Genomic DNA, 18,151 nt, shown 5'->3' on the forward strand with positions numbered 1-18,151 from the left:
CTCTGACTCTGCAGTTAAAAATCACTTGTGTTTGGAGATTTACTGACATAATTTAATTCTAAATGTAATTTAATTCTGCTTCCACACGCAAAAAAAAGTGTCGGAGTTGGGAGGTAAAAACGTGAACACAAGTTTTTTTATTTATTTTATTTATGTCTTTTACTTATTTTTCCCTTATAGCACTTTGGTTCACTTTGGAGGTTTTCAAAGTGCTTTATGAATAAAGTTGCTTTCGATTGGATCTATCATGTGTTGAGTTGACAGTTTAGGTTGCTACTGCTCTACTGTTCTGGGTGCAAACGGAGGCCTACCCAGCAAAAGTGTACCCAATAACTGTTTAATAAAGTATGTAATAATAAAAGTGTGGGCTTATGGGATAAAAGAGTGAATGTATATATTAAACCCCTTTATATAAAATATAAATAAAATAAATATAAAGAATAATTAAATGAAATTTGATTCCCTATGTTCATTTTTGTTTTGACATTTTTGGACCTCTATAAAAAATAACCCCCAAGTACAAATCACCTTTGACACAAAACAGCAAAATATTTTCATAAGTGTCTGGTGTGTTACATACATTTGGAAATCAAACATTGTGAAGAAAAGGAGGAGTGAAAGGTAAATATGAATAATTTATCAGCAGTGGAATAAGTGTTCAGATCATTTATTTAAGTAAAAGCCACAATAGACCACTCATTCATTCATTCATTTTCTGTAACCGCTTGTCCTGGGAAGGGTTGTGGGGGGGCTGGAGCCTATCCCAGCTGTCATTGGGCGAGAGGCTGGGTACACCCTGGACAGGTCTCCAGTCTATCGCAGGGCTAACACAGAGAGACAAACAACCATTCACACTCACACTCACACCTATGACCAGGAGCATGTCTGTGGATGGTGGGAGGATAATCTATTCCTGGTAAAGGAATTTTTATTTTGTTGAAAATATTATTTTATTTACTCTTTAATTTTGGCAGTTTCAGTCCTCCATAGAAACAACCCCGCACTTCTAAGAAATACATGAATAAATGACGCGAGGAGACACGGACATATTTATAAAACTTTTTATTCACGTTTTAAATCGAAGGCTAACTGAAATGTGTCCGATTCATACCATGTGTTCTGTGACAACAATGATAAACCATTGTCTTCTGTTTGCAACAGAGGAGAAAATGACAAACATAACAAACCCGGCAACACATAGAACATCCAATATAAATAAAAAATAAACAGTCTCAGTACACAGATAAGCAGTTATTATCATTGAGAATAAGTAGGCCTCTATATAAGTGTGTGAGCCATGCAGTGACAGATTACAGACTGAACCATTGTTTAGCACCATGTTCATCTTTTCTCCACTTCTTCGCTTGGATGGAAGAGTCATGAGCCTGGCGCTAAATGTGACAAGAACAGATCAGGATTCCTGCACGTTTTATCCGACGCCTGGTCCCAGACTCAAGGTTTTACTCCAAAGCATCTCACCATATGTTGTCTTAGACGTCTGGACCAGCCGTGTGCAGGAATCCCAATCAGAACAAACAGATCTATTGTACAAGTCCCACATTTTACATGCTTGCAGGAGAAAAACTCAACGACAGGTGGAAGACTTTTACACTAGTCACTGCAGCGGACGGACAACTGACAGGCGCGCTGTCGTGTCGTTTTAAGATACAGAGGCTTCTTTAAATACGTACACATAACATACTGTAACAAAAAGAGAGTGTTTCTGTATATTTTTTGTTTTCTTCAACATTGTCAGAGGAAAGGCGCCATGCAGCGCTGATTCAAAGAGCAGAGTGAGCGGAGAAGAGCATGCAGAATGAGCAAAAACCCCAAAAGGAGTGGTAAACAAATGTTGCAAAGAATAGTTCAAGTCATGTGTGACTTGTTTAGGATGATTACTTCTTTGGAAATGTACTTAAATTATGCTGCAGATAGGAAAAAAATGGACTGTGGTGTTATTCTTTATAGGAAGGTGGTTCATTTTAAAGCAGTAGCCAGTGTTATGTCCAATTAAATATTGGCAGGAAAACTAAAATCAAGGAGGATTCAGTCAGCAATGTATATGGACAATATTCCCGACATCTCTAGAACGTAGCAATGGTGGCCACTGCACTAAATTTGTAATAATGAAAACCCAATTTTTTTAACAGGAAAAGGCAATGGATGAAAAGTTGGAATGATAACAGGGAAAAAAACACTTATGATGGGTTGAAATGACTTTGTGTTCTTCCACTGGAGACTGAGGTTTGCCTGGTTCAGTCATCCAATTTCAGATTTTTTTATTCACATTTTAACTCATAAAAGCAGAGATGTCATTTCAGTTTTCATTTTAAATGTTGGATTATTTTTTTCCCTTTTCCTGCTTCCACACATTTTGGTAGTTTTAATATATTGTGCTGTCCAGGGTTAAATATCAAAAAGGCAATAGTAATGGAGTGTTAAGTGGAAGTCTCCACTCATGCTGGACACCAGAAGGCACACGTTGGGACGCTGGACCGGGGCGAGGAGACGCCATGATTAGCCGACAAACTGCATTATCGGGACTCTATGCTTCACACAAATTCCGCTGGCTTAAACACGAGAAGCTCTCAAATGACGTTTAAGTAAAAATGGTAGAATTGAGTTCTGCTCTTCAGACAGCTCACACTTTAAACTGGAAAGGGCACTTAAAAGCTGAAGTACATTTTCTCGTATTTACACGACCTCCCCGCCGATCTGAAGCTTTCTGTGTGTGTTTGTTAGGTAGTTTTACACGTTCAAAGTTTACAAATGTGTCAATGGATTGAAGAGAATTCACCTTTTCTTTTTGTTCTCAAGTGAATAAAAAACAACAACAACAACAACAACAACAATAAAAAAAAGTACATTTAGCACACTACGTTAAAACATGACTAGTATTATCAAAAAGGCAAATAGTAGGTGTATTGCAACGATCTTTGCGGCATCACTATCAAAAATCTTCATCATCATCAATCTCATCACCATCATCCAATCATCATCGCCTGAGACGGCGCGCGGCTCGGGATGATTGACAGCCCGAAAGCACGATTCGCCCGTCTCAGAGCAGGCAGGCACACTTGTACGACATAGCAACAATAATAAAGGAGGAACGTTTCTGTGAAGACGGCCGGGCAATGGCAGCCAAGGCCAGCTATGAGAGGAGCTCTGTCATTGGACGGTAGGCATCTCTAGGGAACAGGAAGAGATTGTTCAGACAGGAAGTGAGAGGAGGAGGAGGAGGGCAGTCAGTCTGGAGGCGACGCAGGTGTGTCAGGTAAGTGCTATCGTGTGGTCCACGATAAGAAACAAGAAATATAATGGATGAATAAAAGTGTGTGTGTGTGTGGGAGTGTGTGTGTGTGTGTGTGTGTGTAAGTTTGTTTAGTCTGCTCTCTGTGTGTGTTTGTGTGTGTTTAGTTTTCGTCTAGACAGCAGGAGGTCTTTCCCAGGCCAGGTTGGTATACATTAGCTACACACACACACACACACACACACACACACACAGACATGTTTGAAATCCTAACCTTTTGTGAGGACATTCAATGAAATAACACCTTCTCTAGCCCCTTACCCTAACCCTAACTATCTCAACTGAGTGCCTAAACCTAACCCTTACTGTAACCCTAACCATAACTTAATTTAAACCTTTACCCTAAAACCAAGTCTTAACCCTCAACAGTGAGGCTAAAATGTCCTCACTTCGCACAAATGTCCTCACTGTGTAAAACTCAAACTGATAGCTCAGAAAGATAGCTGTACAAGAATATACACACACACACAAACGTATGTGTCTGTCTTTATCAGGACCTTCCGCTGACATAATACATTCCCTCGTCCCTTATCCTAACTCTTACTCTAACCATAACCAAATTTGAAATCTTCAACTTCAAACCAAATGTTTCCAGGTATTAAGTCTCAGAAATGGTCCCACAATGTTAATATTTCATGAAAAATTGGGCCCCACAACTTAATAAAAACAAGACCACACACACACACACACACACACACACGGGCTGGCTAAAGTAGGTAGATCGGGTTGTCCATGAGCCAGAGGGTTAGCGGTTCCATCCCTGCTACATGGACCACATGTTGACGTGCCCTTGAGCAAAACACTAAACCCCTGCTGCTTGTGTAAACGAATGGGGAGATGCATCTTTGTGACTGCAGAGGCAGAAAAGCGCTAGATGAAAACAAAATCACTGCTCTGGGGAAAGTCGTCCTCCGCTGATTTGATGTATTAGGTAAAATGCTAACTTCAGGCTGAAGAGTTCAGACTGATCCAGACTATCCCGAGCAGATTTGATCAGTTCCGCATGTGACACCTTTATGGGGATTTTATGTGACTAAAATCTGCAGCTGTTCTCTCTGCATGTAAACATATGAGTGTCAGCTCAGTCAGCCTCCAGAGGAGTTTCCCCTCCTCGTCATCCTCCTCCTGTCTCATTGTTGTCTTGTCAGCCAGCGCAGCTTTTCCCTGAAGCGAGATATGCTACATTGCTTTCTTTTGTCATTACGCGCTGTGTTCATTATTTTAAACTGTTTGTTTCTACTGTGTCCAGTCTTCTCATACCCGCTGCAAACCCCCCTGATGCAGGAACCGTTTTAAACAGGAAGCAGCCGGCTCCAAACAAAAGTGCCGCAAAGGTGAAACTAAACTTGCATTGGAACCAGGGTCATAATCTACTCACAAAAAGCTTCAAGGGTGATTTATACTCTGATTGATCCAATCACTCCTTTAGCTGCTTTGGGTCAAGAGATTGGTTTCTTTATATTGTTATTTTTTCCTCTTTAAGTGCTTTTCATTAAATACAATGCAGCATGGTAACAAAGGAGAGAGAGACAAATAAACAGAGGTAAGAAATGACATTTTAAAGTTTTAGCATAATTTTAAAACCCTCTGAGACTTCTTCTAACCATCTGGATATAAAAAAAAAAAAAGATTCCATCTGCTGCGTAACACAAACTATTTTTAATCTGTTTCACAAGTTGAATTTATTTTGAAAGCACATATAACAGTATGTGTTTGCTCCATAGAACACATGACTATTCAAAATGATTTGGTAGAGAAAATAATGACTTTAGACAGGTCTATCTAAGGTTTGTTTTGTAACCTGCAACAAAAGAAACAAATCTCTGCTAGGAAAGCAGTTGAAAAACATTTTAGTCCTGCAGCAGATTTAATAACTTAATGAAATTATTATCAGAGGAGTCTTTAAGGATTCGGAATATACCAACAAATCATGGGCTGAAGGTTTTGCTTAAAGTTACCTATAACACAAAGTGGAGCTCCACCTGTGATTCACGAAATAAGCAAAGAAATTCATCGTATTAGATATCGGAGTTTAGTTTCTTTTTTGGCCTTTTGACTCTCTCCTCTTTGCAAGCCGCAAATTAAACTAACTCAGCTACGGGAGTTTTGGCTCCAGTTTGGTTCGGTCCCTGTGAAGGGCGCTGTTGCATAAAGACTGGACAGTAGAGGGCACTGACTTCCTCTTTAACCTGTGGCTCCTTCACCGTAAAAATTAATTGACGATATCCGGTGAAGGCCTTCAGGTTAAAAGGTGTTTTACACTCAAAAACTACAAATGTCTGAATATTCCTATCGTCTAAACCAACTAAAACGATTATTTTTACACTCTTAAAGAGATAACACGCAACGAGCTGCTATTAACACTTGTGTCACTTTTCAACACTTCAGCGTGCCTAGTTTGCAACAACCCGTCTCGCGCTGCGTTCAGCGCACAAAGAGTTGTGTTCCAAAACTTAAACACTGAAGAAGAAGAGATTAAAATTTATGAAATGGACCAAAGACCGAATATCAAACTTTTTCAAGACTTTTTTTTTTAGAAATACTTATTTTTTTACTTATAATTAAAAAACTAAAACTGAATGTTAACATTTGAAACTTATTTAGCCAAAGCTTGTATATTATTAGTCGAGAAATTTGTCCTTTTAGAGACTGTACAGAATTTGTGTGTCTGTTTTCCAATCCAAAGATGTTTAAAGCTTTGGCGCATGGCTCTTTGCATCTTTTAAAAGCGCAACTCTAAAGGTTGGACTATTTAAATCTAAAACAAAACTAAAGGGTTCTACTGTAGTTTTTAAATTCTAGCATGTGGCGTAGAGCTGAGGCTGGCGCTGGCGCTGGCTGACAGAAGATTGTTGTCCCTTTCCTGGTGCAGTAAAGTGCTCAGAGATGCAGAAAGAAGAAAGAAACATACCAGGGTGTGTGTTGAGTAAAAGCAGAAGAAACGCAAGTTTAAAAACAACTGGAGATGTGGGATTAGAAATGTCGGCGGACACAGCAGTGCACAGTCATTGGATCACAGGTTTAGGGCCTGCTGGGCTACTGGCTTTCTTCCTGAGTAAATGCACTACAAGGGGACGTTCAGTATCACTGCTTCTACTACGCTCTCTCTCTCCACTCACCCAGTGAACAAAAAACAAAACAAAATCTGACATTCAAATAAAATAACACAGCAGGATTAAAAGCTAATTCTACATCATCCTACTCTACTTAATTCTACTGTTACATTTCATATTGTCTTGATTAGCTCAGACGTTTGTTTGATGTGACAACGTCTGATTAACATGAGCAAACTGTGCTTGTTTGGTCGAGGTAGTGGCAGCCACCTTTGGGATTGGCTAACGATTCGGCCAATAGGATGAGACAAAGAGAGAGAGGACTGAGTTTCTGATTGGGCCCACAGGTGTGACGCTGACTTGTGTTTGGCTTGACTGGACTCAGACATTTGCATAAACCAGGGATTTTTTTTCTTTTAAACCAATGGTAAGGTAATGGTTGATCCGAGTCCGTTTGACCAAAGTCTAAATCTCCACAAGAACTGTTCATGACACCAGCTGCTGTGCACTGCCAAGGCCCGAGCCTTCGGTAAATGTGTTTTGCTTCTTCCTCGTTTTTTTTTTTTTAATGCCTCAATGGACAGAGCTCCTTCACAATAAAAGTCTCTCTCAAACGTTCCATCTGCGCATACTTAAAAAAATAGTGCAATTCTTTTTAGCATTTATATAAATAACTCTAAATTCATGCTTTTCGATCTCCGTTTGCTCCGTTTGCATACACATGTGTATATACATATATATATGTATATATATACACTCCTTATGTATGCTGCAAAAATGTTCGACGTGAAAGTTGGCACCCCAACAGGTTACTGATGTTCTTTTCTTTTTTTTCTAAAACTAGACAACAAAACAAACAGAAAAAACACCAAGTTTAGAAAAATACCCTACTTTCTCTACTTTCTCTCTTCTCAATCATATTGCAGATTCTTTTCTCTGTGGTGAGTCTTTGTGCAAACCTTCTTAAGAAAACATAAAATGAAAAAAATAAAAAAACTCCTGCACCGGTTGGTCATCGTAAGGCAGAACTTTGAGCTTGAGGACTTTCAGCACTGTGCTACAACTGATGGGCTAGATTAAGATAACTCTAACTAAACCTAAACTCTTTCTCGAGATACTCAAACGTGCCAACGTGTCTCAGTGATACAGCTAAAGCCAGGTGTAGGAGGCGCTGGCGAAGTTGGACTGTGAAGTAACAGAAACAAGGCTAAAAAGATTCAAAGCAGCGGCGGGGGATTATCACTAGTACATAAAACAAATCGGGACCTGGAAGAACCAAGAAGATTGCAACATTTCGCTATTTGCCTGGATAGGAATTTTCTTGTAAGTATGAAAAAGACAAACAAAGAAAAAGTTCTCAAGGAAAGAAAAGGAACAAGTAAATATTTATAATGACGAAGCCTGTGTAGATCAGTCTGATGGAGGAGGGAGGAGGAGCCACTCTTCTCTGACATCATCTGAAGTACTCCTCAGACAGGAAGTAGGAAGCTGTGGAACAGGAAGTACCAGATGTTCTCTTGTGGCTGTGCTCTGCAGGATTGATTTGGTTTCCAGATGTTCTTACCTAATGAGCAGACTTCTCAGTCCTAGCCCGATCTGTTCTGCGGGGAAACTGTGACCACGAGTCGGCCACAGCTACAGCTAACCAGCTTGTGGATTTTACCCTCGTGGTCCACTAACTATTTCCAGACGTAATCCTGGTTTTCTCAAAGGCTAGGAAAGATGAAGCTGAGCCGTCACACCTGCTGTGGCTTCTGGGATTTCTCCTTTGCGTTCCTTGTGTTCCTGTTGTCCACACTTCCTTGCTGTTGAGGCGGCAGCCGGAGCAAACCATGTATCAGTGAGGACGGTGGTGATACAGTCCGATGGTTGTGGCTGGAGTTCATGGATGCCGGGTGGTAGTAGTGCCCGATCACCTCACTGTAGGCCGGAGGCGCCCCCTCTACTCGGGAGCCCTGCTTCTGCTGCCGGGACGAGGCCTCCTGCGCTTCTAACACGCTGATGCCCGAGTGGACGCTGGGAGGAGGGGCCTGCAGACTGAGAGCAAAACGAGTACAAATATGAACGATGGGAGCAGAAGTATAAGGACAGCAACAACAGTAGAAGGTGGATGCAAGTATTACCGGGGCCCTTTAACAACACTAACTTCCAGAAGCCCAGGAATTGTTTTAGGAGGTGTACCTGTACCTTAAGATTTCAATTTCAAACTGCTCTTGAATAAGCACTTTCCCTAGAACCTGGAACTATTAAGGCAGATGTCAGGCTGCTCATTACCTTGCTGCTAAACATTTTTGTGGATTCATTCACATCTAGTGATGTACTTTTAATGGGAATTCTTATAAGAACAAGGTATGGTTGCACATCTGACTTAATGAGTCTATAAAGAGTAAGATAAAGCCAGAGACTGTGCAAATGAGAGGATGTGACGGTGCTAGTGTCTGTGTTTTCCCTCTGACTGTCACTGGTTTCTCCTTGTACTTTCCCCCTTATTAGTTTCGCCTGTGTCCCGTCAAGCCCTCAGCCCATGTGTGTGAGTACATATAGTCCTGTCTTTCCCCTTGTCATGTTGTCTGTGGATTTACATTCGTTTGTGTTTTTGATCCACTCCCTATTGTTACTTGTTCCCCAAATTTTTGTTGCACTTTTGTTTTTTGGATACCCTGCCTACCCTACAGCACTTTTTGATACAGAATTTGTAAGTATAAATAGTAATAAATAAAGTATTTGTCTGTTCATCCAAAAACATGCTGAAACAAAGATAACTGGACTTGTAGAGATTCTTGAATTCTTGTAATAAAAAACAAATCCAGTTGCCCTAAGTTCAGGGTTTTTTTCTCCGATATTTTATTACCCTGGATGACAGAGAACCTTCACAGACAAATCTACTCTCTTGTTTTCTGGTGATGTTTTGGTTGATCCAAAAGCAACAGCTGAACACCAGTTTGCTCACCTGGCTCGGAAACAGGCGTTGGATGGGTCAAGGGGGTGGGAGTCAAACACTGTTCGGTTGGGCGGAGCTCTGACCGACTCGCGGTTCAGCTCCATCTGCTGCTCGGGGTCTCTTAGCTGCAAGGTACAGGGACCCTGGTACGGCGGCGGCTCCTCGCCGTCTGAGAGGGAGATGGTGGGGGGGAGGTCGATGAGGCTCTGGGGCAGGTAGGGGTATGTCGGCTGGAACCGAGTAGGGGCGTATGTGTGCTGGAAGCGCTGGGACTGGAGCGCCGGCTGGGACTGACCGTGCTGCACTTCACGCTGTAGGTAGGAAGAGGTCATCCCTCGGTCTGGGGGACGGGGGTTGTACACCTGGTGCTGCATGAAAGATGACATTAAATTACTGCTGTGTCCACATTTAACAGAGTTTAAGAAATCAATTTCCTCTCTTTGTTTTAGGAAATTGGTGGTTCGATTAACACTCACCTCATTTAAAGCGCTACTTGTCCCTGTGCCCTCAGAGGACCACAGACCTCCATCCTGTGAGAGAGAAAAGACATTTACTCCACCATTTCTGATGAGGCAGCTTTAGTGTGATGAGGAACATAGCTAATAACAAAGACAGTTGAACTTGCTTGAATTTCTTTCAGTTTATGGACAGAAATTCCACATGGTGCAGTGGTAAGCACTGATGCCTCAAAGCAAGTAGGCTATGGGTTTTACATTATGTTCCTCCCACAGTCCAAAGACATGTTTGTCAGGTTAATTGGTGTGGATGGCACATCTAAAACTGGAAAAAAATAATTAAAGGTTGTTTGGCTTTCTTAGAGAACCATTAATCATGAAAAGACAGGATGCCATCAGCTTAATCTGAAGAACAACCTCTTATTAAGGGTCATTAACAGACCCCTAGTCTCGAGAGTTTCAGTTGTGCACCACCCACAGATGTTCTACTTGGATGAGTGGTAAAACGTCTTCAAGAAAACTCAGACAAGTCCACAAATTACCTTTGTTTTATGTACCATGACATGAGAATCTTTAGCATGAGTGCTGACGATACTGTTATTTATTTTTTTGCACCAATCCCTGCTAAGGCTTTTGCTTATCTTCAGTATGCACTTGATAGGCTTTGTCAACTGCAACTTTTACTCAATACTGAGTTGTTCAATACAACCTACAGTCTAATTGAAACTTCAAAAAGTAATACCTCTGAACAAGTTTAAAAAGATGGGGAAATTTGTTGAGTCATGTTTGTCTGTATGCAGATGTTTCACCTGAGCCTTTTTATGTGATTTTATGTTATGTGCTTATGTTAATTCTTGTTGAAACTGTGTTGCTGCCACCCTTGGCCAGGTCACAAACCTGGTTAAATAAATACTAAAAATAGAGCATGTTTTTGTCGTTTCTTCACTGTGAACAGAGGTGGCAAGTAACGAAGGACAAATACTTCGTTACTGTACTTAAGTAGATTTTTCAGGTATCTGTACTTTACTTGAGTATTTCTTTTTCTGACGACTTTTTACTTTTACTCCCTACATTTGTACACAAATATCTGTACCTTCTACTCCTTACATTTGAAAAACAGGCTCGTTACTTTTTTAACCTCCACGGACGACAAGACGTAAAAGACGTGACATGATCGGACATGATTAGAGCTTCGGACTAGACAAGGAAAGTCGAAGATGCGCTTCCTGTGTTCTTCTTCTACTGTTTTGAACAGGCAGCCTGTTGATTGGTTTGAGCTCTGCTGCCACCTAGTGACTGGAGGCTTGTTTATCGTTTAAGAATCAATAGAGACACTAATACTGAAAGTCCACCTGACCCCACTATTTGAGAAATATTGGTCTAATGTGAAAAAACAAATTCATGTATGGTGTGGTTTCTGTTGCTATCATTAGCTTTTTGGATTATGATTTTTTGGAAGCTAGTTTACAACGTTAGCAATGCTATCGAAACACACCGTTTTGAGAGTTTATAGCTAACACTACCTAGCAGTTTAAAAACAACAACCCAATAACCCTCAGTTTATTATTAAAAATGATCCAGATGCTCATGCAGGACATCTGGTCAATTCGGTCTAGATTATTCTGCTAGAACGTTTTCATTTTTGCAAAATTATCAACAGATGAATTGTTTCATTAATAGCAAAATCATTTTTACTTTTTACTTAAGTACATTTCAGAGCCTGTACTTTCTTACTTTTACTTGAGTAAAGGAGTTGAATCAGTACTTTTACTTTTACCAGAGTATTTTTTTACACAAGTATCCATACTTTTACTTAAGTACAGAATGTGAATACTTTTGACACCTCTGACTATGAACAAGCTTGTGCATGAAACGCAGCTCACTTTTATTGTCTGATTAGATTTTTGTCCACTAGAGGGCTCAGCTGGTGCGCGACAGACACTCACCTCTTCAGCGCTTTTTAAAATGTGCACAGTTCTTTATAAAACATTGTCTTTACGCCAGTGTGTCTGCCCCCTGCTCCTGAAACAGTATCTTCAAACCTTAGTGACACTGACAAAATATCACAGCCGCATTATGAATAATATCAGTGTGGTGACACTAAATCTCCCGTCTACATGAATCTATAACAAGACACTGAATTGATTTCAACACAGAGAACAACCAGTTCTGTCTGGATGCCTTCAGTGCCAGGGATCGCGGGTTAGGAAAAGACTAAATCCTTACTCCAATAGAAACGTCTGGTGGGAACTTTCCCTTCCTGCATGTCTGACTCTATGTGTGTCAGTGTGTCTGTCTGCTAATCCAAATTAACTAGGACACTATGACTCCCCTGAGCTTATCAGGAGCTCTCTCTCTCTCCCTCCCTCTCTCTCTTTCTTTCTGTCTCTCTCTCTCTCTCTATTAATGCTTCATCCTTTACTCATATCTAACTTGCAGACTGGGGCCCCACACACACAATGAATCAGTAGCAGGTGATTCAGGGAGCCAGTCATATGTTTGAAGACGCCTCAGGTGTAACTCTGTGCATGTGTTTCTGGAAATAGACGTTGCGGGCCGCAGCGGCCCCTAATGAAGAAATGAGTCAGTGTGTTAGCGTTCGCCTGCAGCGTTGTTTAATCACTGTGATCACATGCCGTCACTCAGCCCGCCTGAAACTCTGCTTTACTTCTCAACCGTCCTCACTGTGACTAATCTACTGAAACAACTGCTCATTTCCTCAGGAGCCTGATAATAAAGATAAACAGCTGGGATTATAAAATCAAGGTCAGAAAAGTTTAATTTTTGTCATTGTCTTCAACATTTTCACATCTGTCACATATTAATATTTTAAACCACAGTCTCTTCACGATTTTCTTGGTTATTTCTGAATATTTATTTGGCCAAATAAAGCTCAGAATTCTTTATTTTTCTCTCCGCTGACATATCTCCAGTGTAAGCTTGTAACCAGAAGACCCAGTTCTGACCTGAAGTGTAAAATCAAAGAGGAGACAGAGGAGACAGAGGAACCAAGTCACGACAGTCCAGGTGTAAATGATGCTTACATTGGCCAGTGGCAGGTGCCTCCTGCGTGCGGGGGCGTGTCTGGAGAGGAGCGAGCGAGCTGATAGGCGGTAGTGGTTCAGCAGGCAGGTGATGACCACCACCATCACCATCATGACCACCACGATCACCAGGATCTGGACGAACTCCAGCTGGGCTGCAGCGACAAAAGAAGGAAACACAACGAGGTCAGTTTAAGAAGTCATGATTATTAACAGAGGTCAGAGTTACCGAAACATGGAGTATGAAAGACAGACAGGGCAGAGTCTAACGAGGAGCTTTTAATCAGTTGCATTATGAGTAGTGTGAGATGCATTAAAAGGTACAAGAAGAGACTGAACAAGCTCATAAAAAAGCTCCATCCTGGGCTGTCGTCTGGACTGAGGTGGGCGAGAGGAGGATGTTGTTCAAACTGTCAAACATCCTGAACAACTCCTCTCACACCCTGGATGAGACTAGACAGAAGCTGCGACACCCACAGTGCAAGAGGGAGCACTACCAGAAGTCCTTCATCCCAAAACCACTCAGACTCTTCAAAGTTAGTATGTTCCTCCACGCCCGGACCACCTACATCCTCAGGACAATATATCTGTCTGTATCTCAGAAATGTTACTTATGTTCATGGTGTCCATAATGTATCTTCAACCTTCACCATGTCTATCTCCATTAGTTTGATGTATTTCTTGTACCTTTACTGTATTCTCAGTTCTATATGATAAGATAACATGCTGATGCACTACGGAACCAACTTTATTTATTTTATTTTTTTTTAGACAGTATGCGAAATGTGAAATCTCTCATGCAAATTTAAAGCAGAAATGTTCTTTTTTCTTAAATCGGCTGTATTTGTGAACTAAGTCACATTTTTGTACGTAGACTTTAATGTATAACTGGTCCTGAGTAAAAAAGCTTGAACGCTTTTTATACTTTTTATACTATGCCCGATGAATAAACTTGAGTCTATAAACAGAAAATTTGCGAGTACAATAATAATAAAAAAAACACAACATGATGAAGAAAAAGAAGTTTATATATGAATGAAAGAAAGTTTAAATGGTTTGTTCTTGTTAGCCTATGCAACAACTGATAATCTGAGAAATAATATGAAAAAATTGTAACAAAATTATAAAGAAACTGCATTTAATCAACTTAACTTCTGATTAATCATCTTGTTGTTTCAGGATGTTTGGACCCTCCGTTGGATAAAAAAATTAAATATTCACTTTAGCCCTATTGTGTGGTTTCCAATAAAACCGTGTGTGAACGATCTTTATGCAGGGGTCAGGGTGTCTGACACACACAAACACAAACCCCAGACCAGACACACAGACAGGGCAAGCTTTGTTTAGAGACAGTCTGCCTCCACCACCCCCATCACCGACACCACCAACACACACACACACTTTGCATTTTTCTCACACTTTTTGTAACAGGGAGCAGGCAGAGGTCAGGGCCGAGTCAGACAGAAGGACATAAAGGGACCTGCACACAACACACACACACACACTCAGACTGCAGACGGCTTCATGTGAACTCATTCATAACAATTTACGAATCCAGTCTTTCATATATTATCCTCAGGAGACCTTATTTAAGCCAGATCACATGCTACATGAACACGTTGCATCAGTAAAGCTGCAAAAGATTCCCCTTGTATCACCCACAAGTCACAAGAATCACACACAACCGACACACGGTTAAAATCATCAACTCCGTCAAAATAGAACCAGCGAAACCAGTTTTGGTCTGTCTTTACAGTAAAGTTAGTACTTTAAAGAAACCTGGTAAAACAACCCATTTTGGGACAAAGTTGTTGTTTTATTCTGACTTTTTGGTGACCCTGCAGTATCTCCACATTGCTGTTTAGCCGAACTTCAACAACCCGCTAATGAAAGAGGGAACTGAGTTTCAGAATAAAACACTCCACCGTCATTACTAGAGCAGAAGAAGAGACCCATTAATCTGCCTGAGTTGAAGGACTCAAAGCTAAAAGCTGGGCCATGGGAGTAGATTTTCTGGTAATACTGATCTATAGCCATTAGTAATTGGACAAATACATAATCTTCATAGACAAGTAAAGCCCTTACATGCACTGTTTGATAAGTCACTGGTCAGCCACTGGAAACTAGCTGCAGGGAAGTAGGTCTAAAACCCATTTATTTTAACAGCTATTACTGAATGCACAGCTGCAGACTAACCTGGTTACTGAAAAAAAAAAAATTATATAACACCAACAACAATCAAACCCCCGAACCCTCTTCTATTGAGCACTTTCAGACATTTATGTATTTATTGTTAGCATGTATCATTCAGTTATGACTGAACTGTTACTGAACCCAATAAGACGGATCAACACAAGTCAGAGAGATTTTTAAAACTAGGAAACATAAAACTTGACAAAGTGGGTGAAGCTTGTCTAAAGGCCAAAACATAAATGTGTTTGTGATCATTTGAAAGAGAGAACCTCAGAGAAGGTTGACCATTTGTTCTTGATGAATAACTTCCAGCTTGTTTTCTGACAGTCCCGTACAGGTATCAGACAGCCCTACACTGAGCTGAGAAACATGCATTTAAATTAAAAAAGTAAACCCTACTTCTTCATTTATTCAGTATGTTAGCAGCAGCATCAGACTCTAGCGTATAAATAACACCCAAACAGAGAGGACTGCAACACTGATTTTCATCTCAGACTTGGAACTCACCGCACAGTTGCGTCTGAACACAGTTGTCATGGTTGTGACTCCCTGACGAAGGTTGCATAGTCTCAAACTTTCCCTCAAATGATTCCAGTGATTTGATCTGTTCCTGAGCCGAAGCTAAAACTAAACAACAAAACAAAAGGAAAAAAAAGAAAAAAAAAGAAGAAGAGGAAAGTAAAGTGAAAACGATGCAGTGAAAATCTCCAAACTACATGTCCCTGCGGATGCTCCGACACGCCATGTGCGTCCTCACCGGTCGTCACACGCACTCTGAGCCTCCACCGAGCTTTGTCTGCAACTTTTTCTCACACGCATTCCCACACTGTCCAGACACACACACTGAGGAAACAGCTGAGCAGACCCTTCCTGCCCCCTGCCTCCCCCCACCACCACCAATACCACCCAATGGAACAAAAGGGGTCAATGTGAGGGAGGAGGGGAGAAAGAGACACAGAGAGGGAGAGAGGCGAGAGAAAAAGGGGGGGAGTGGTGGGAGCGTCTGGGAGAGACAGATGGGTCAGAAGGATGGACTGAATAATGATGAGAGAGAGAGAGAGAGAGACCGACAGAGACTGGAGGGGGAGATGAGGTTGATGCTTGAACTTCTCATGAGGACATCAAAAACTATGAGGCAATCGAGTACTTTTGTTTGTTGTACTGTTGTACATACTGTTGTATGTCCAGATGGGGTTGAGGCAAGCGTCAGTCTTATTTTTGAGAATTCTTTATTTCATCTCACGTTAGTTTCAGCATTGTATTTGAACTCAGACGCACGTTTTTCAGTAGTGTAAAGGCTGACAGAATTTACCACACAATTTTAGTGGAGGAATTCTGGTCTGGAGTCACTCCGTTTGAAATAAATAACCAGCGAAGATATGCTGGGCCAATCTAATCGTCCGGATGGGCTTTAATTGACAGCTACGTAGTCATACACTATGTCCGAGCGCCATGGAGTTAATTTTGTTAACAACAAAATACCTCCCGTCTTGAGATGTTTGGACTCCGCTGTCATGTCACGTTGTGAAAGATTTTGAAATAACTTGAAAGGACCGAACAGTTTGAGAGATGAAGGCGTTCATCGAGAAGCATACATCTAATAATCTGTTGCTCTGATAGTACAACTATTCAAATGTGTGCAAGAAGAAATCCTTAAATTCAGAATCGGGTCTGGCTGCTCCAGGGTAGAATTTAATAAGTTGCAAAGTCAAATTTATTTGATTTGTTTCTGTACTTCATCCGGAATTTATGAGGCAATATTTAAAAACTGCAAAACTTAATGTGGGGCTGGATATTTTTGAAGGAAATTAAAAAGAAAGGAGAGGAGAGGAAAGGAAAATAAAAGGAAAGGAAAGGAGGAGAAACATGTTGTGGGAGTTTAGCACCAGCTGACAGAACAAGCTGTCAGTAGGCAGTGGGCCCACACACACACACACACACACACACACACACACACACACACACAGTCTGGGTGGCTTCACACAGATGGTGAGACTGGCACGGCAGTATGTTAAAGTGTCTCTCTGTTCCTTTTTTGCTTTTGACAATAACAACAGATCTCTTAAACAGGCGACGAGACTGTTTCCAAATAACACTAACTTTAGCCTGTGTGTTTGTGTTTGTTCATCTGTCCTATCCTCCTCTTCCCGCCACGGCCATGTCCCATCATTTCACCCCTCTGTTCCCTCCTTCTGTTCTCTTATTCTCAGAACTGATCATCAAACGGACACATTATTCAGAAATAAGAAGTGGAAGTTGTGGAAGGGGAACTAGCAGACATGTGACTGTCTGCTAGTGGGTGATGAACTCACTTACCGCATACAGTCATCCTGACTCAGTGTGTAATCCATCCTTTCACACAAGTTCATGCTCACAGACGCTAGTGAAGCCAATGCTGAGTGCCTTAAAACTGCATTCTCTCTAAAGGCCAGCAGGGGGCGACTCCACTGAGGTCCAACTACAAATCTATGAAAAAATTAGTTCTCCCCTGATTTATTACCTCAGTAAACCATTTCATACTAAGCTTATGGTCTCAATCGTCAAGTCTACTTTTTAAAATAAATCACATTTAGAGTTAAACATACGCTTGCTCACAAACTCTCCTGTAGTCCAGTTTGCTACAACATCCTGGCCAAGTGTGGTCCTGCCCTGCAATAAAACCAAAGCTAAGAGCTGTGATCCACCAAGCTGACGGGCAGTCAGCTGTTTTCTAGTGTCACGCCGTCTGTTAGCATCTCATGCCTTAGCTTTAACTGTAGACCAACTGATCAGCATGATTCGGGAGAGGCCAGCTCTGTACAACGGTTTGTAGTTTTTCCCAGCTTCCTAGACTCCCAGTTAATAGGAGCTGTTCCTGTTTCCCCTTTTGAATAATGAACACAGATTACTGCCACCTTCCTGGTAGGAAGATATTTCTTTTTAGGTGCAGAACATATGTAACAGCTGGCCATTAGCTATAGTCTTTGTGGTGCGTTCAAGTGGTGCTTTTTCATCCAGACACAGGTGACGTAACGGTCAGCATTTGTTGCCGGTCTGATGTCAGTTTGGTGTGTTTGTGCATTTAGAGATATAGCCTTACTATGTTGTTTTGTTTTTGTACCAAAGTGTCATTTGCGCTTTTCTCTGACATGTTGCTTCATTCATAAAATAGAGAT

General features: G+C 41.1%; 1 protein-coding gene across 1 annotated transcript in view; it reads right to left on the reverse strand.

Annotated features, from left to right (window-relative positions):
• Nucleotides 1-6,919: 6,919 nt before the first annotated feature.
• pmepa1 (prostate transmembrane protein, androgen induced 1) overlaps nt 6,920-18,151 on the reverse strand; it is a 35,906-nt gene continuing 24,674 nt past the window's right edge. Inside the window, exons 2-5 of the mRNA XM_084543306.1 lie at nt 12,804-12,958; nt 9,781-9,834; nt 9,314-9,672; nt 6,920-8,400 (exon numbers count right to left, since the gene is read on the reverse strand). Of these exons, the coding sequence (XP_084399432.1) occupies nt 8,100-8,400; nt 9,314-9,672; nt 9,781-9,834; nt 12,804-12,958 (869 nt within the window). The 3' untranslated portion in view covers nt 6,920-8,099. The remainder of the gene's footprint in view (nt 8,401-9,313; nt 9,673-9,780; nt 9,835-12,803; nt 12,959-18,151) is intronic.

The sequence above is a fragment of the Chelon labrosus genome (assembly GCF_963514085.1).
Source record: "Chelon labrosus genome assembly, chromosome: 4".
Classification (NCBI taxonomy): Eukaryota; Metazoa; Chordata; class Actinopteri; order Mugiliformes; family Mugilidae; genus Chelon; species Chelon labrosus.